The 18,647-nt window shown below is 46.9% G+C and overlaps 1 protein-coding gene across 2 annotated transcripts in view; it reads right to left on the bottom strand.

Moving 5' to 3' along the window:
• The window catches only part of GPC4 (glypican 4), a 69,735-nt gene that overhangs the window by 32,623 nt on the left and 18,465 nt on the right, over positions 1-18,647 (bottom strand). For both annotated transcript variants that reach the window (XM_080553712.1, XM_080553713.1), the window contains exon 2: positions 6,765-6,923. In XM_080553712.1, the coding sequence (XP_080409838.1) occupies positions 6,765-6,923 (159 nt within the window). The remainder of the gene's footprint in view (positions 1-6,764; positions 6,924-18,647) is intronic.

Here is an 18,647-nt window from a genome sequence, read left to right as displayed (position 1 = left end):
TGTTTGATCCCTCTAAGCCCACAGAAAGTGGCTTTGCCCATTGCTGAACTCTCCGCTCAGAAAAATCCCATCCTCTGCACACCTCCACGGGGCAGGAGACTCCTCCCCCCTTGAGATGTCCTCCCCACAGGGATGCTTTGACCTCATCATCCTTCTGAGCCTCCCCAGACAGAGGTCTGGTCCCCCTCACCGTTAGATGAGCATTGCCCTTCTCAATAAAGGAGAAGAAAAATCACAGTGGTTTTGTACCTTTTTAAAGATCTCCAGATGGAGAGAAGCCAGTTACAAGGAAAGAAAGAATAAACAAACCTCCACTGTACAGAGAGCAGAGAAAGCAGACAGTTTGTTTCATTATTGTTGGAGTGAGTGGGAAAGGGCAAACAAAAGCCCTCAAGTGGGACATTTTAAAGAAACTGTGTTGGTGGTTGCTCCCTCCCCGTTTCTCCTACGTCACTCCGCCCCTATCCCAGACAAGCACAGGTCCAAAACCAAGCCTGAAGGACTGGCTCCCGACAGGAGGCAACTGCTTCTACTGCAAAACACGAGGAGTCTGCCCACCATTCTCTGCCCCGGTTGGCGTGTGAGGTTTGCCGCCAGCCTTTTCTGGAGAGGCAAGAACGAGGCTGTGCCTTTGCCTAGACGTGCGTGGCAGCAGACAGACAACACTGCTGTGTTATTTGTATGTTAACGACGCAGTCATCACCAGAGCGTTTGCCAGAGGAAAGGTTGCACTGGTAGAGCTCTCTCCACCAAGCAGATTTATTCAACAACACAAGAACCACATGGCTCTTGCACGAGAAGCATTAAAGGCCCACTACATCTCCAGTCTCCCTCTGTGAAAGTCCTGCTACACCGAGACTCCTGGGAGCAGCCTTCTGCAGAGACTGCACCAGAGGCAGGATGAGGCCAGCGGGTCCCGCAACATGAGGGGTCCTGGCACGTGAGCAGGGTGAAGCCCCAGTTCTCTGCTCTTGCAGGCAGCTTCCAATAAAAGAGTTAACAGGACATTAAGGTCCCAAAAGGGCAGTTATTTTGGTAAGGCGGAGCATCCTGATTGTCTGCCAAATTATTGTCTGCCAAATTCTAACTATAGGAACTGGACACCCGCGGGGTTCGTCTTTCACCATTTGCCTCCGCGCCCTCTGGAACAGCGGGAAGGAGACCACTGAGACAGATGACAGTGAAGAAAGGCCACCACGAAGGGAAAGCCTCCCCTCTTCCCTCAGGACAGAGGACGGCTCTCCTCCAGCACCCCGCCTGCACACACGCTGTACCCACCGCGCAGCGCAAAGCCACGCTAACACGACACATCATCCGCGAGGAGGCGATGGACCAGCAGGAGCTGCTCTGGTCTCTCCCCAGCTCACCTATGCTCCGTACCAGGACCACGGAGTTAGCAGACAAGGTTGCATCCAGCCCACAGGAGGGTCAGCCCCAAACACCCACTAATTCAGCCTACTCTTTATACCCTCCAAGTGACTAAGTGGGGAATCGAGAATTTGGGGTTGAACGCAGTTAAACTCCCGGAGGTCCCAGCATACCTCCCAGCCAACTCTGACCTGGAGACAGCAGCTGGGAAGCCAAGGGTTATCCGAACAATATCTAAATAAAGAAATTAGATTAGAGTTTGTTTGTTTTTCCAGACTCAACCAGAAACCACCTTTTTCAGGGGGGCTATGTCCTACTCCCCTTTCTCAAAACCTACAGAACACCTAAAAGCACTGACCCACAGCCAGCCCCAAAGAAATAACCCCCAAAGGATCCAACCTGTGGCGTGCTGTATTACAGGGGCCCCTCCAGCCCCTCTGCCTATCCCCCGCCGGGTGCACCATGGCCCCACACACCCCTTGGGGACCACTGCCCAGATTCTCTTTCTTCCCACTCATTTTCCCGCAGGGGTTTCATTTTACACTTCCATATTTGTTTTATCTTAGATGTTAATGGAAAAGCCAGAGGGGAGCAGGGAAGAGCGGAGCAGAAAGGGGACACTCAACATTTAATAGCTTCCCAGATGCCGGCTGGGGCTGAGCAGTTCTGTACAAACCCTCCTGTCACTTGGGCACAGTGAGCACCAAACCCACTGTCAGCCCAGCCCACCGTGCGTTTGCCTCCTTATGGGCGCGTAATGCTCCTACACAACGTGGGAAGCAAAAGCTTGCCTGCCTTTCCTAAACCCAGAGCACACAGAAGAAAGGGACGAGACTTGGTTTAAATGAAACCGCTTCTTAAATGCGGTGGCAACAACGAAACAGCCAGCACTTCACAGACTCACCCACCACAGCAGTCATCTACCAGACCCCCTGCTCACGGGGTTTGGGGAATTTGCCTTTCCCTCATTCACTATTCAATCGCAATAAGCGTACAAAACATCACTTCTCCCTAGAACAGGCCTGGCACAACAGTTACGTCTTGTGAGAGATTCAGTGGGTGTCTTTAATTAAAGAAGGGGGGGAAAAAAAAAGGCAACCAAAGAACATTTTGTCTCAGTAGCAACAGGATAGCGGAAATGCTGAAGAAGAGTTATCTGCTGCTTCCTGCCCCTACTCCAATTCCTCCAAACAGCTGAGCAATTTCTGTTCTGGCATTCACCTCGTCTTCCCCAAACCACCGCTCTCCTAGCACAGCCCCCAGCACGGAAAACTTCAGCCTGAAAGGGCAATGGAGATGAAAGCTCAAGTTTAATAAAAGGGACTGAGTATTTACACAGTCTTAATGTCACCATTAATCCTTTTAACATTATTAAACCTTGGGAGAGGGAAGCACTGGGACACTGACTGGCAAAGAAGAGACGAGGCAGAAGAGATTTTAAACATCCCCCCCCCACTTTTTTTGTTTTTTTTTTAAGCCCTGCCTGCTGTAGCTACTTCTGTGGCAGGAGACATGGTCACAGCTGCACAGCTTCATGGCAGCCCAGGACAGGCACCACATCTGGCCACCCCTCCCGCATCCTGCAACTGTCATCGTCCTGCAGGGAGATGCTTATACAGCCAGAGAATCCGACCCATCCATTTCTCAGTGAAGTCTATAAACATCCATCTGAGACCACATGTGCCAGGAAAAAACAGCATATCTTCACTTTAAAAATATCTGCCAACAGAGAATCCAACAATACCTAAAGTATATACATGTGTGCGTGCATATATGTTATTAAAAATGCATGTCCCTTACTGCTGAAAATATATACTTTGCTGCTAGACTGGGATTGGGCTAGCGATTTGAATTACAACAGGAGAGAACCCTGGGAGCACACAGAACTGTACTGCAAGAAAATATTTAGACAGGATATGCAAGATACTGGACTCTAAAGCTTTGGTCTTCTCCCAGTGTCTGCAAACCAAACACGCACAGAAGGATCTGATGCTGTACAATTACGTATTTGGAGCTGAAGTGACTTCTGGTCAGCCATGTGAGGACAGAATCAGAAATTTGTTCGATACTCCTGATTAAGAGGAGATAATCCACTGCTGAAGTGTACGGCTTTGGTGTCGGATCAGAGCTATTCTGGCCACCGTTAGGAAAGCACGCAGAGCTTGAGCAACAGCTGATGCAAACACTCCAACAGCCACAAGGCGTTACAGCCTCCATCCAAAGGGCGTGCTGCCACTTCAACTGTCCTTTTACGTTGGCAACTGCTGCAAAGGTCAAGCACATAGAGGAGGCAGCACGGGTTTGCCTCTCCTCTCAGACCTGAGCGTCAAGGCGAAGAGATTAGCAGCCAGGGAACCCGCACCACAGACTGCCAGAGAGCTGGGGGTCCCAGCTGCTTCTTGCCACACGAGAGCTGCGAGTGCTGTCGCCAAAGCACCCCTGACATTGCCCTGCAAGAGGAGGGGTTGTTCCACTTGCTGGGAGACCAGTGAAATCAAGTGAATTTAGGTCTCCACAATAACTCACCTTGCCTGTTCAGTCTAGCCACACAGCCTAGATGATTTCTTGTTAAAAAGGAAGATGCATGGCTGATTTTCTGTCAGCTTTACTTTCATTTGAATGGATTTGGCTACTGCTAATGACGTAGCCCTAAAGAGCTCCAAATGCTAAAATCAAAGCAAGGGCCCATGCAAAGGAAGAGCTTTGGAAGGGGATCGTGTACTTTTCAAATCTTATCCCCAGAGGTCAGGACAGACACATGGGTCTTGATCATCTCCCTCTCCTCTAGGCTGGACCCGTTACATCAAAGTAACTGTCAAGGCACCTCAAATTGGATTCATGTCCCATTCAACTTCCTCTTTCCAGTTACTTCAACTTTCCAGTTTACTTTGACTGAAACAATGTTTGGAGTGTACCAAGATGCAAAGTTACACCCAAAATACAATCATTAGGGGCATCAAACTGGAAGGACATCTTAAAGCAGTGTCCCAGCAGTCTCCCAGCCTCCACTCCCCCCAAGGCTATCATTAACCACTTGGATAAAGGAATCCTTGCAGAGCCCATAAAGGAAAGGATTGCCACATCCTAGGGGCAGAAAAGCCAGACCAAACTCAAAGAAGTGTTGGAAAACCGTAGTATTGGTCCAGAAGCAGTAAAAGGAATGCCCCTCCCAAGGGACATATGACAAGGAGAAATCAAGCATGCAAGGAAAAACCAGAACACACCTGATCAGTTGACCAAGCATAGGGACTGTACCGAGGAAACAACCACCTCAAACAGCCTATCAGTCCATTGGAGGCTCTTTTAAAACAAACACGCCAAAACACCAAAGCAGTCTAAGCACAGCACTCCAAAAGCTTGCCATTTTTTTTGCACAGAACCTGAGAACCTCCGAGGGAGGCTTCTCAGCCACCACCAACAGTGCTCCTGGGAACTGAGTGCATTCAGCCTCCAGGTGACACGGTCAGTGGGAGGGAAGCAGTCATGATTAAAAGTCTTCCAAGAGGTAAATGATGGAGGATAGCAATCAGTTAATCTCTTCTTCCACCCCAGGTAAGATTAAAAAAAATTCCTAAATCAGCTTTGTCTACAGCAAACGAAGATTTAGATCTGATATTATCAAATGCTCAAAGATGGGCCATTAGGCTTTGGGACAAGCTGAGGAGGTTGCTAGTTCTCCTTCATTAGTTTCATAAAGGGCAGAGAAACATGCTTCAGGGACAGGCTGGGTATAGCAAATCTCGCTTCCAGGAACAGGATCACAGCATCCCCTTCCAAATTTGCCTTTCAAGGACTTCCAGGGTTAAGATCAGAGGAGCCACAGTGTTGAGACCAGCAGCAGGCACGCTGAGAGGTGCTGACAGAAGAACCACATGGCACAAACAGAACAGCTTTGCAGGGCTCCCTACCAAAATCTCCCCCATTTTGAAGCATTATGCTTTGAGAGGTATCCAGCTTAGCCTTACACCCCCCTGCCATCATGCAGCCCTGCAGCCATCTCTCACCATAAAAACAAGCAGACACACCTAACAATACGTCTGCACCACGTCAGAGATGCTAATGCAGTGAACCGGGCATGCTCTTTGTTTCCAATGCAGCATTTTAAGCAGCCTTGTCATTCATTTAAGGTGAAGCAGATGCTGTTCCTCTGGCCTCTTTGAAAGGGCTTATCTATGGGCTGGATTTCATTAAGTGTCTTGTTCTGCGTTTAATAAGCTTGCAAGTCTAGACACTTTGGTTCTCTCTCTATCACCCCTTTGGTGTACCAGCAGGTAGAGACAACAGAGGTTAAGAGGGAAATATTTAGCTGGTAGATTTAGATGCTATCAAGATGATTGCATAATTTCACTTTGACTCACTGCAATTTCACACCCAGGGACTTTTTTGTTCACCCAAGTGCCAACATCCTTTGAAAGAAAGGGTCTGCTACCTGCTGCAGCAGCAAAGAGGAGGTCCCTGGTAGGTTCAAGACACAAACTTCAGGGTATTGGATCAACATGGATTTTCTAGTGACTGAACAAGGGAGAACAAGTCCAGAGGAACTATGCAGTGGAATCACCCTCTACTACCAAATGGAAATGAAGCTGTATGGGCACAACCAGCCCACCTAACTAATCAGATATTTCCACAACTAGGTGTCAGCTCATTGCTGCAGCCAACAAAGACAGCCCAGGCAGGAGCCTGACACCCTACTACTCCATCCCTGTTAAGGGGCTGCTGGGGCACAGTGAATATAGGACACTGGCACAGGTGTGTGGCAGCTACCTGCAGAAGGAGTTTCTTCCATCAAGGTAAGGGGAGAGTGCAGCCCTCCTGTGCCTCAGCATTACTGATCTGAAGGCAATGCTGAGACCAGACATTTGCTTATCAGTCAGTAGCTGGTGTCACTTGAGCAATGGGAACTCGGCCGAGACTTGGTTCATTTTGCTTCTGACCCTGCATCACAGTTGAACCTTTAGCCTCTGTGCAAAGACATCTCTGTATTTACTTGCTGTTTTACTTAGCCCTAAAGGCTAAGTGAGATGGATACAAATCATGTTGGTTCATAACAGACCGAGGAAGATCAGCATTTCTGTGGATCAGAGCTGTGAGATGTGCACATTACAATTACATGCACTGTGAGGATATGCAAACAAAAGTAACTGCAATCTAACAGCAAAACAGTTTTTCGAAAGAATAATCAGAGAAATCTCTCTTTAGGAAACAAACAACCATAATCAGCAAATATTACTCTCACATGGGATTGCAAAACAAGCCGTGCTCTACCCTCACCACCATGAGTCATGAACTTCTCCAGCAAAGGGGGAGGCAGAGAACAACTGCATACAGAACAACAGGATGGGATTTTTTTTGTAATTTTATGCAAAGGAGATCAAGGTCAAGGTCTCTGCACTTACCATCAAACTTCTTGTATCGGGAACTAAACATTGTTTGTAAGTGATTGCTAAGCTCTACAACGGCATTTCTGAAGTCGTGTTTACTCTGTTGACTGTACTTCTCTTCCATTTCTTGAGAGCAGCATGTGTAGGCTTGCGAGCAGACTTTCAAGTGGTCACCTGAAAAGCAGAGAAGAAAACATCCCAAGTTAGAAGAATTCCCAATTCAACGCAAAAAGTTCAGCTCGCAAGGCCCCACAGCCACATCATCTTTTCTTGAGATGCTCCTGTTAGGCTCTGGCACATCAGAACTTAATTCTGCAAAAGAGCTTTATAGGAACACATATAAATACCATGACTTATCATCCTGCAAGAACATTAAGAAGTGTCCTCTTATTTATTCAGTTAATAAACTGAATGAACAGATACTCATCTTGCACAGTATAATCTGAAGAACCAGCAATTTGACCTGTCTACACTATGATATCTTCCATGAAGTTTCTGCTGAGTATGGTAATTACTTTCAATTCATTCAGTTAATTCATAATACAATATCAATCACAATGGTCCTTTTCGCACAGATAGACCATTTATTCTTCATCCCCGCCCTCCAGTTATCACTGGAGAAGTATTCTCTCGGAATCACAGTTATCACTGATATCAAAATAAATTTGTTTTATGCAACTACTTATCACAAGCCTTTACATTTCCGACTTTTAATTTTACCGCTTTCTGTCATCATCTTGGGTGAAACTGGGTGTTTGTTTTGGAGAATTCAAACAATTTTCTTCCTTTACCTTGAAAGATAATGACCAAAACAAGCAGTTAAGATGAGCAGCTCCCACTTCCAAGTCAGACAGTATTTTAGAAGACACCAACTACATGCAAGCTGGTGCGATCCCCCCCAGTTTCGCATCCTGCTGCCAAACCCTAACCTTCAGCCCATGGAAAGGGATGGAGAGGAGAAGTCTACACCCTACTTGCTCGCACCCCAAAAGCCAGCAGCAACCTCCAGCACTGCCAAGGCTCACCAAGACTCACCCCAAGAGCTGCAGGGGACTCTGCAACCCCCTGCCCAGAAAACCTCTTCACGACAGGCTATGAACCATGTAACTACCTGACCTTCTAAAGCATTAGAAGTGTTTGTAGAGAAATGAGATCAATATTGGTACTGAGCAAAACAAAGGCCCAAGACCAACACAAGCAGTTGTTCCTCTGCCAGCCTAGTGCAAGCACCTGGTCCCACAGCTGCATGATCTGCCCAGCTATTCAACCTCCAGTTCACTTTGCATGACTTTCTTGCCTAAAAACATTAGCCTCTCTCCTTTCAGACACTTATGGTACTTAAAAAAAAAAAAACAACAACTTATACATATTGTTTACACATACACTCCTAACAACCTCTTCTCCTAAACCTATTCTCCTTTGGCACTACAGGGTTTGTTTGTTTTCTCTGGTATTACAGAGAGACCTTGACCAACTGATAATTCTGCCACAACTAATTTATTGCGCAGGATTGTCAACTGCTTGTGAATTATGGAAATCTCCAAGACTGTTACAGGAAACAGCCCCGCTTAGACAGCCTTCAGAAAACAAAGAAAAAACTTATTGTCTCCTTACAGCCATTTTTTTCCTTCCCTTTTGCGCACTCCTTTTCCTCCCAGGATCACCTCCTGTGGCAAGCACGATGTGTTAAAGCGAGGGGAGGCGAGGCGGTCACAACGCCAAGCTGAGCCTGGGCACGCAGAGCCCCGCGGCACTGCCTCCGCCACCGACGGCCGTGCTCAGCTCCATCAGCCATTTAGCACGGAGGAAGAGGTGCACCCAGGATTTTTAGATCCTGCCCACCAAATCCGCCTCGGTGATTTACAAGCATGGGTTGTAAACGCCGCAGCCCGCACCAGCTGGCAACTCAACAGCATCAGGCAAAGCCATCGGGAACACACCTCTCTAACAAACCTGCCTCCCCAGGCAAAGCCACGCTATTTCTTTTCGCATCCCTCTGCTCCGATTCCAATACAGAACTAAGCCTCTTTGACACAACGGAAAACACATTAATAGCAAGGATATGATAATTACTGCTACAGCCACGGCTTGTTTTGACGTGTCAAAATAATTTAATTTCAAAACTCTTGAAACCCTTCCTAAATTTCTGATGGAGGGGGACCATGTTGGAAATACCTTATCTGAAATGCACTTCATTATTTCAGTACCGTTTTCATTAAGGATTCCCTTCTTTGGTGATTACAATTTACACACTCCTATTTTATTTTGTGCTGGAGGGGTACACCTCTACCCTACTTGGCAAACTCAAGCCTACTGACAGCAGGGTTTCTTTTCCTTGTTACATTTCACAGACACTCTGAAGTTGTCCACAGATGCCTTGGGATCCCCTCAGCAGCCATCTCTAACAACTACTCCAATTTATTTATTGATTAAAAAAAAACATAAAAAGTCCAACATATTTCATAATTACAAGGAACAGTTTTGTATCTATTTACACTACTGAACTGAAGTTAGAATCCCGCCTATTTGACGATGCCTTTTTCCATTATGTTATATTGTTTTATATTTCAGAGTACTAGATCAGGAGCTAACATTACAAAGCAAAGTTGTCTTTCTTTGATCAGATTTGCACAGTGCTTCTTTGGTACACACTGCAAAGCCAAGCAAGGAGAACACTACTGACAGGATCTGTGCAAGCTTGATTTACTATTTGGTTGAGCATTAAGAAATTATGCTCCAAACTGCAACTCAGTCATTCAAAAATGAATGACCAAGCAATCTAATTATGGAAGATATTTCTCAGTCATGTCAGCACTATGTGGTCTTGGCTTGTGATCAAGAATTAGCTCTGTCTGGAGCTGAGGAGCTCCTGCTACTAAGTGCTAAAGCAGGGGAGGATGTACTGCATTACCCAGTGGTAAAAACCCGAAAGTTTAGGACTGTGGGCTGCTTTTATTACAGCTTCCTTATGCCACAGTGGAAGATACCAATGGGAAATCAATTGAAGCTCCTGCTTTCCTGCAGGGTTGGTCCTTAGCACCTCTGTACCCTTCACGTGAGCAAAGCAACAGGCACTGATAGCTTGCAAAGAATCTCATTTCTAGCTTTGGCTTCACATCAGCTAGCAGGGCTCTGTGCTCCCTTCCTCCGTGCGGCCCTCGTGCACAGGGGTCACTCCCATGCACAAGCGTGCAGGGAGAGCAGCACGACATCCCAACGCTGCATCGCCTCCCACCCTGGAAGTGAGCGGCCACAGCGTCGAGACCGTCCTGCATCTCCTCGGACGCACACCAAAGCACGGTGCTGCCAGACAAATGCGTCTGAGCGCGGCAGCGCGAGACGCCTGGCACACGGGAATGAGAACCTTACAACCTGGCAAGCAACCGCTGCCAGCGCTCCACACGAGCACAGGCACGCTTCGCCGCCCAGCGCACAGCAACCTGGAGCTCAGGGTGAGGACAGTGCTCCCAGTTCTTCCTGCGGGCAGCGAGGACTCCTCTAAGAAAAAGGAGCAAAAAATACGAGTGTTTAGGTCCACTTAAGCAGATATCCAATGTTTACGTACATGATATAAAGAACACTCATTGTGTGTGCTCATTGTCAAGGACACATTCGGCAATAATTATTTCTCAAGTTAAAACTCAAACAATGCCCATACAAGGCAACTCTTCATCTACTGTTGATTGCTAAAGACACTGCTGCTTTTGTAATTTATCACCATATGAGCACAGCAAAATATAACTCTGCCACAGCTTCCTTTCAAGTTATGCTTTTTCTTGAATCGTTTGGCAGGGTTTGCAATCATCACATCAGGGGCTGCATGGCAAAAAGAGCTTCAGTAGCAGAGAACTACTTGAAATATTTACTGCATATGCACACCATACCTGCAACTTCTCAAGGACTTACTTGCAGCAGATCTTTTCCATGGCCTGTTGCAGCAAAACCTTCTCTCTATTTTATATTAGATGTAATATAGAGAGAATTACATTCTATGTAGAGAGAAGCGATGGACCGAAATGATAAAAGAATTTTGCTCCTTGGCTAGTTATAACAGTACACCTCTGGGGAATGGAGGTGGTGAGGTTAAACATAGAAATGCAATGGTACACAGTGTTACCATCTGCAAATCTAAGGAAATGTACTCAGAAAGGTAATCTTACAAACTTATGATTTAAGCCATTACAGAAATGCCACATTTAGCAGACTCCAAGCACATGGAGTTTCTTCCAAATCAAGTAACTATTTTGCAAAGCATTGGAAAACATGTTTTCATCGAATGAGTAAGCGTGCAGTGCAAACTCAGGGGCTCCATTATCCTGAAAAGCAATTCCCTTCACCAAACAATTTTCCAAGACCTTTTCAAAATGTTGTTTCTGGACTTCCAGGCTAACATGCCATTCCCACCCTGCTTCTCATTGCCTTGACCAAGTACATACTTCAAATACATCTGGCTGGAAAAACAGCTAAACTTTCGGGAGCAGTTAACTGGGAGGCAGGGGGTATTATTTCTTGAAAACTCTCCTGCGCACAGTCTGGCCCTTCTTTGCAGCTCAGCGAACAAGCCAAAAGCACTTTATGGCAGAGATGTTACTCTTGGACTTCGCTGCCCAGTGCTCCAGCAGCCCAGCTTACCGCAGCCCGTTTCTGCGCATGGGAACAAATGCTGCCCCGGGAGAGGGGCGAGCAGGGCCACCACCACCTCAGCCTCGCACCCTGCCTCTGCCCTCTAGCACACATCAGCTCGTGTCATCTTTAAAAGAGCTTTATGACTTCCTCTGAACCGACTACAAAAGGAATCCCGGACTGTAATGCCGGACTCTAATCCGATTTCACACTAGACTTACGTTCTAATTATCACAGAATATTAGGCTTCCACCCATCATATATAATTGACATGCTACTGAGGCTTTGCAAAACCCCCAACAAAGATGACAAGAAACACTAGCATCACCCCTGAGCACGGCTCCGCTGCTCCAGCCCCACATTAACAAGAGACAAGAAGAATAAAGAAAAGTGTGAGCGTGCAATCGACTCCGGCAGAGTCACTGAGAAGGACAAGGCTATCGAACTGTTCACCCAACTCAATCACTTCTAAAATACCCCAAATACCAGAAGCTTCCCGGTTTTCCTGCCTATAAAAGGAGCTGGGGGTGCAGGAACAGCCCAGGAGCTCTCGCCTGCCTGCCGCAGTGGTGCCGTAATGCCCACATGCCACGGGCACAGCCGCACACGGCACAGCCCCAGCCACAGCAAGGCTGGGTCGCTCTGGTCACTGCCTGTGCTGCTTTCAGATATTCACTGATGAAAAGCGCTACAAAAACACATAGTGGCTTGGCACTGAAATACTTGTAGGTGAAATGACATTAAGTTGCAAATACCAAAGGGAGGGGGAAAAAAAAAAATCCTGCTCTGGGGTATACCACACACCCAAAGCAACCGTAGAGAATCCTCCCAGACTGCCTCACATATGCACAATGCTTCAAGGCATGCATGTTGCCTAGTATAAGCAGCAAACTTGAATTTTTAGTTGATGGCTCTTATCCGAGCTTTCCTTTTTTCCAACGCTTGGTCAGACTTCGCTGCTTGCTTTAAAGCAGTGCTGCTGCGGCACTTGTGTTTATTTTCCTAGGGAGAATACTCCTGCAGAGATGGTCGCGTGCCAGGAAGGAAGAGATGTAAAACAGCACTGAGATCCTGCTAACGGAGGCAACGCGTCCACCTTGGGCAGTGGAATTAGAAGTTTCTGAGCTCTCATCCTGCAGATGATGCAGCGCTGCCAGTACCCTCTGGTCACAGCGGGTCAGACCAGGCTGGGACATTCAGACCACATCTCCCGCGATGCTCCTGAGCACGTGGTGCTACCACAATTTCAAATGTAGCCTGCTCACTTCCACCAGAAGTGCTGCGTGCAGCCACCTACCCATATTTCTCACCATCAGACAGAAAATGACGTGCCCCATTTCTGATGTGAATCGCTTCCCATCCTGAAGGCCACCATCACACAACCAGACGCAGCTTTCCTTTCTTCTCCTTTTGCAATTCTTCCTGGGATTTGAAACCCAAAAGGCACCAGAAGAAGCAAACCCAAACCCAGATCCACACCGTGGTCTGCAGCCAGATCTGCAGCCAGCATCACCCTCGGGCCAGGTGCCAGCCCTTTCACAGCCCCAGAAGCCCTGCCCTCCATCCAGCCACCACAGCCGTTCGTCCACCCCTTCTTCCAGCCCCAACCTGCACCCCTTCTTCCAGCCACCCGGCAGTTTTTAAAGCCAGAAGACATGCTCACACATAGCCGGGTTATGAAAGTACAGAAATTTGGCAGCGTATGCCAGCATGCAGTGTATTTAACATCCCACTCAATTAGCAACCGTTTTATATAAATGGTTTATTTGCCTTATTAATATTAAAGCCACTTGTTTCCCATGCGCTTCCACTTAGGTTATTAATCAATGTGTGTTTCAGCTTTTTGCTGATTACTCTAATGGCACAGAAAAATTCCCCAGACTCACAGAGAAAGCTTATAATATTGAAATGATTTTTTGCAAACTTGTCAAGTAGTCAAAACACACTCTTTGATACCCAAACCAAAGCCCTTTCACCTACGCTTAACAACAGTGAACTATTTTCGGTCAAGCTTTACTGCATCTGTTAACTCAGCTGCTAATCCATCTCGCAGGCGTGGGGAATGCCAGCGCACACAATACCTCAGTGACATACCTCTGTTCAGCACAACAAATAATCTTAATTATTTCCATCATGCGTACCTACAGTTACTTAAAATATCGTACACAACCAAGGTCTGTCTGGCTTTTATTTTTCCATTTTGCTTTGTTGACAGCTTCAGGTTCACAAATTTACTGCCAAGAGGGTCAGGGACCGAAAAGAACGAGAGAGATTTATGTGTGTGCGTGTACATTAAGCCAAACGCACATTAGGAGCCTTAATTTTGTTCTGGAAAGAGCAGCTTAGGACACAAAGCGGGCCCTTGCCTTCTACCCGTCTGAGTCCAAATTGTGACAGTAGTGCTCGTCTTCCAGTTGACGGCAGGGCCACGTCCCTGAACAACCAAGCCTGGGCCACCACTGCCACTGAGGCCAACGTAAGCGATTTCAGGGCATCCCAGGCTACTAATGCAGCTCTTCAACCCAAAACAAGAGGAAAGCCTGCCTGTCCCCTCAGCTGCCTCCGAAGCATAACCAGTTAACCCTGCCAGGCTCTGTCTTGGGGCAAGAGTGAGGTCCAGGTGCACCTGTGGAGGCCACCAAAAGCTGCCCCAGCCTCACCTGAAGGCCTCCGGCGCCCCGCACAAATGCCATCTGCAGCCCCACAAGTCAGCCCCAAGTCAAAAACCTGTTTACCTGAGGAAAAACACGCTTGCAATTTCGTTTCCACAGTGACTTCCTCTCCGGCAGGGTGGCCTGAGTATGGTAGGGTTTTACACCTTGGAAAACTCTGCTATGATAGAGTACTTTCGTTTCCACAAACAGGATATTGAGTCAATTAGTGGCACACCAAACATAAACCAGACAGATGAAGATAATGCATTTCTGCAAACATCAAAAGGGAGAGAAACCACACAAAGACCTGAATATACAAATAAGTCAAGGAGAAGAAAAAAACAACACTACATAATTAAACTTATTATTTAAGCAAGCCTGGGGAGCAAAATAGCTCTGGTTAACTAGAGGATTCTCTCTGGCTCTTGCTAAGACAGAAACCTTCAATGAAAACCAAGAGTTGTTTCTTAATTAAAAAAACAAAACCAAAAACACCCACTTCACTTTGCTGAGTGAGAACCTGGGAAATGCAAATTCTCCTTATTATCACTGAATTCTTTAGACATGAAATAGTTTCCATAATGCGTCTCTGTATACATGCCTTATGAGAGATGTGTTACACAACGGGCAATTTGTGATGGAAAAACAAACAAAAGCTTCTCAGGCGAGGAAGACAAGGCACACAGCACACAGGAGACCTGTCTCCAGAATTGCTGAGACAGGCGGTGGCCCTGTCCCTCCACCGGCCACTAAGAACAACTAGAGAGCCAGACACTTTCAGCTGGTAATACTGGGTACACTAAAAGGCAAGAATAGTCGTGATAAAACCCATTAAAAAGCTGTGTACAGTCAGTAATCAGACTTCTTAATTCAACAAAGTTGTCCAGCAGATCTTAAAGGGGTAACGCACATCCCCACCACCCTAAAGAAAAAATAAATCACCACTGAGTATGATTTTATGCAATTAAATGGGGAAGAAAAAAAAAAAAGAGAATCCATTGGGAACAGCAAATACACAGAATTACTGAAACCTCAGGCACAAGGAACAGTAAATAGAAGAGATCTGGCTTGGAGACAGTTACTTTCTTTGTAAGACTTCTCATTTTTTCCTCAAATTCCCCATCAAGAAGGCAAACAAAGCCAAAAAACTGCCTGTTTGTTTTTTTCCATAAAGATTCAGGTTATTTGCCAAAAAAGCAGCTTTTAACCCAAACGGATTCTGCCACAAACACTGTTATGCGAACTGGAATATTTTTCATTCCTAACAATATTTTCCCGTGACGCTTCCAGCTCCTTTCCCCCTACGCTGCCCGGACCCACCGGCACGCACCCCCCGGGATGCTCGCCGGTTCAGGGTGGTACCACACGCAGGCAGGCAGCAGAAAACAGGAATACACCATTGGCAACGGCTCTTCCACTTCTTTTTTTTTTCCCCCCTCTTTATAAACATAGCTGATTCCAGCCTTGATGCACAAAACCATGCTTCAGAATCGCACAGTAGGTTCTTGTGAGATGCACCCAGCCCGTCCGGTGTGTGCCAGCAGCCCGGTCATCTGCTGGCTCGGCTCAGCTCTGGCAGTGCCGTGCCCCTGCGGTCAGCCCCCCAGCGCCCTGCCCCTCGGATGCCACACAGGGGTTCAAAAGAAGCTAAGTTCTGTTGAAGCAAAAACCAGCCCACGCCATCACTCAAAACGGAGCTAACGTGTCCGTGTGCTGAAGTGCACCAAAAGGAACAGAAGTAATAGTGGCATGCGAGTCAGCAGCAAAAAGCAAAAATGTAAGAAAGCCCCCAAAGATGTTTGTAATCCCTTAAATAAGAAACAAAGCTCATGAAAATCAGCCACTGTTTCCTGTTTTTGACTTAACGTAAAATTAAAAAAAAAATACCCTGGACTTTAAACAAACAATAATCTAATCTATAAATTGGAGAAGGAGAGAAAGACGTTAGTTACCTTCCAGAGAGATTAATTCTCTGTTGCAAGACCTGTAATACAGACTGCAGAGCTTGCAGCAGTTCTGCAACAAAAATTCCTAGAGGGGGACAAAAACAGAAGCCCCTACACCAAACTGCAAAGCACTGTGTTAAAGGGCAGCCTACAAATACACTAACGCATGAAAAACGGCGGGGTAATTTTTTTTCCATCCTTGAGCATGCACTAATTCACCCTGCCTTTCACAGGGCTGGTCTTGTTCAGGGAGGGCATGCAGGGGCTCTGCAGAGAGACAGGACCAGCCAGGGCCACCCGAAAGTCACAGGTGACACAGAGGGGCATGCTTCTGCACCCAGATGCGCTACTGGCCACTCGTGCCACAGCACCCAACACCACCCTTCCCTGGGGAAAAACAGAGGTGAGCAAAAGCTCTCTACTGAGGGGAAACGCTCCATCTTCTCTACGTGCAAGAGCATCGCTGACTTGCTTGGGGGAAGTATAAACAAAAAGATGAAAAGCTTTAAGGCTTCAAGCGTAGCCAAGTCCAGCTGTAACCTAAAAGCCATCCCATGCTAGAAAACAGGGCACCCCCCCCTGCCGCCACACATCTGCCTCATCCACTAAGAGACTCCGAAGAGACAAAATGGTGAGCTTTAGGTGCCATTATTCAAACTGGTTAAAGCCCAAGAACCAAGGAGGAATGAACGCATGCATGCACGCTGCCCATCCACTCACAAATCCCTACTTATTCAAGCCGAGGGATACCAGGGGCCTCTGCAAGACTAGAGCCACCAGCCTGAACTGCAAGGGAAGGCAAGGTCCCCAAAACACCTCTGACAGCAGCGTGTCTTTTCTCAAAACGAACTCGCTGGCACACAGGGTCCATCAGTGAGAGGCCTCCACTGGCACTGAGCCCCACCACTACAGCCTAGCAGCTGAGGGACATCACCTCCCCTCACAGAGGGACAGCTCTGCAACACCAGCAAACAAACAAACAAAAAAAACCAGAGCCCAGGCATGATGAGAATCATCCACTTGGAGTACTGCTACCAACTGCAGAAATATTTGCTCCAACGTGCTCAAAACCTTTGAGAAGGAAGAACTGAACCTTTATTTCTTTTTTTTTTCCCCCCTCTTTCCAAGCTACTACTTTCCATTCCTTCACACAGCGAGCAAACCCACCAAGCCTACGCACGTCCTCCGTGAAGAGACCGTAACCGCTGGATTTTCCTACTGTACCACTCCCCGCACGGCCACATCCTGCCACCCTTCGTGGAACGGGGCAGACAATTAGCCTTAATCCTCGTTAGTTCCGTATGCTTCCTTTAAATCCTGTTACCGCATTCCTGCATGCGAGCAAGCGCTGCCCAAGCGCGGGGAGGCCCAGCCTCCGCCGCCCGCAGCCTGACCTTCGGTTCCTGCTCGAGCTGCACCAGCCCGAAGGGCTGCAGTACTGGCACACCGATCCATCTTCGCTCATTATTTCTTCATCAGAAGGGCAGGTGTGAAGTGAGAGCGCAGGCCAGAGGCAAGCGAATAGAGAAAGTGTGTGTGGGGGGGGGAGTATTAAATAAAATAAAGATTTGCTTCAAGGAAACATTCTCCTTCGACGCTATAGGAGACGACTGTGAAAACTTTGTCCGAGAGAAGTGTTTGAAGTCTAGCTGCTTTCATATTTATAACGTTTGAGTCACTCCGCAAAACCTCCGCCAAAGGAGACCGAGCGGACTGCTATGTTAATTTATTTTGGAAGTTTATCCAAGCCTCTGGTCAAAGATAAACAAGGCGCCTGGATGTGAGAGAACATCGGAGCTGGGCTGCCAGAGCGGCGGGGAACTTCCACCAGCTTTGATAGCACAAACGCATGAGATGGTATCAGCCTGACCTGAAGTGTACTACTCCATCCCAAAGAGGAAAGGTGAAAACCCTGAGAAGTTAGCTGATTTTCCTTAGGAGACGTTCTTACATCAAATACAGAGGATTCGGCTTAGAAATTTCAAGCACAATCACGGCATTTATACCTGGCTCATTAATGGCCAACAGTTAATAGGCTGAAGCTGTAATTCCTCCGTCTGGGGGCTTAGTGGTGTTTCAGCCAAATATGTGAATTATTACAGCTGAGCTACCGATCTGTTACTGCAGGTAGGAAACAACTTCCAGTCCTAACACCCTGAGAACCAAAAGTAAAATTAGACCTTATCAGCAGCTCATTGCAGCTCTTCACTTCCTCCTGAAGCCAGTAAGTGCATTATTGTTCTTAAACCTGCTTCCAGCAGGGACACGGAAAAAAAGTTAACAGTAGCATGTCTTAGAAGTTACAGGAAACACTTGGTGCTCTTTAACACGCCCAAGGAAAATCCTCCCTGAAACAGAAGTTTTTACAGAGCATAATTCCTTCAAGAACAGCACCTGCATGTCAAGACTGCAAATTAGTCTTTGCAGTCTGCCCTACTCCTTTCAATTCAACGTTTAAGGCAAGAACACCCTCCCCCCACAACAAAAAAAAAGAAAAGAAAAAAAACAGTTTCTTGTGAAAAGATCATCTGAAAACACATGGTCAACATATTGCCAAATTTGAGAGACACCCCAAAAGAGTGATGATGCTAACTTTTGGTACTTCAAATAAACAAATTTGAACTAATCAATCTGGAAAGTCTGTTTTCTATTTGTGGGTTTGGGTTTGCTGTTTT

The sequence above is a fragment of the Anser brachyrhynchus genome, assembly GCF_964034855.1.
Source record: "Anser brachyrhynchus genome assembly, chromosome: 13".
Lineage (NCBI taxonomy): Eukaryota > Metazoa > Chordata > Aves > Anseriformes > Anatidae > Anser > Anser brachyrhynchus.
Note: the sequence above shows the minus strand (reverse complement) of the source record. Positions and strands in the feature narration are given on the sequence as shown.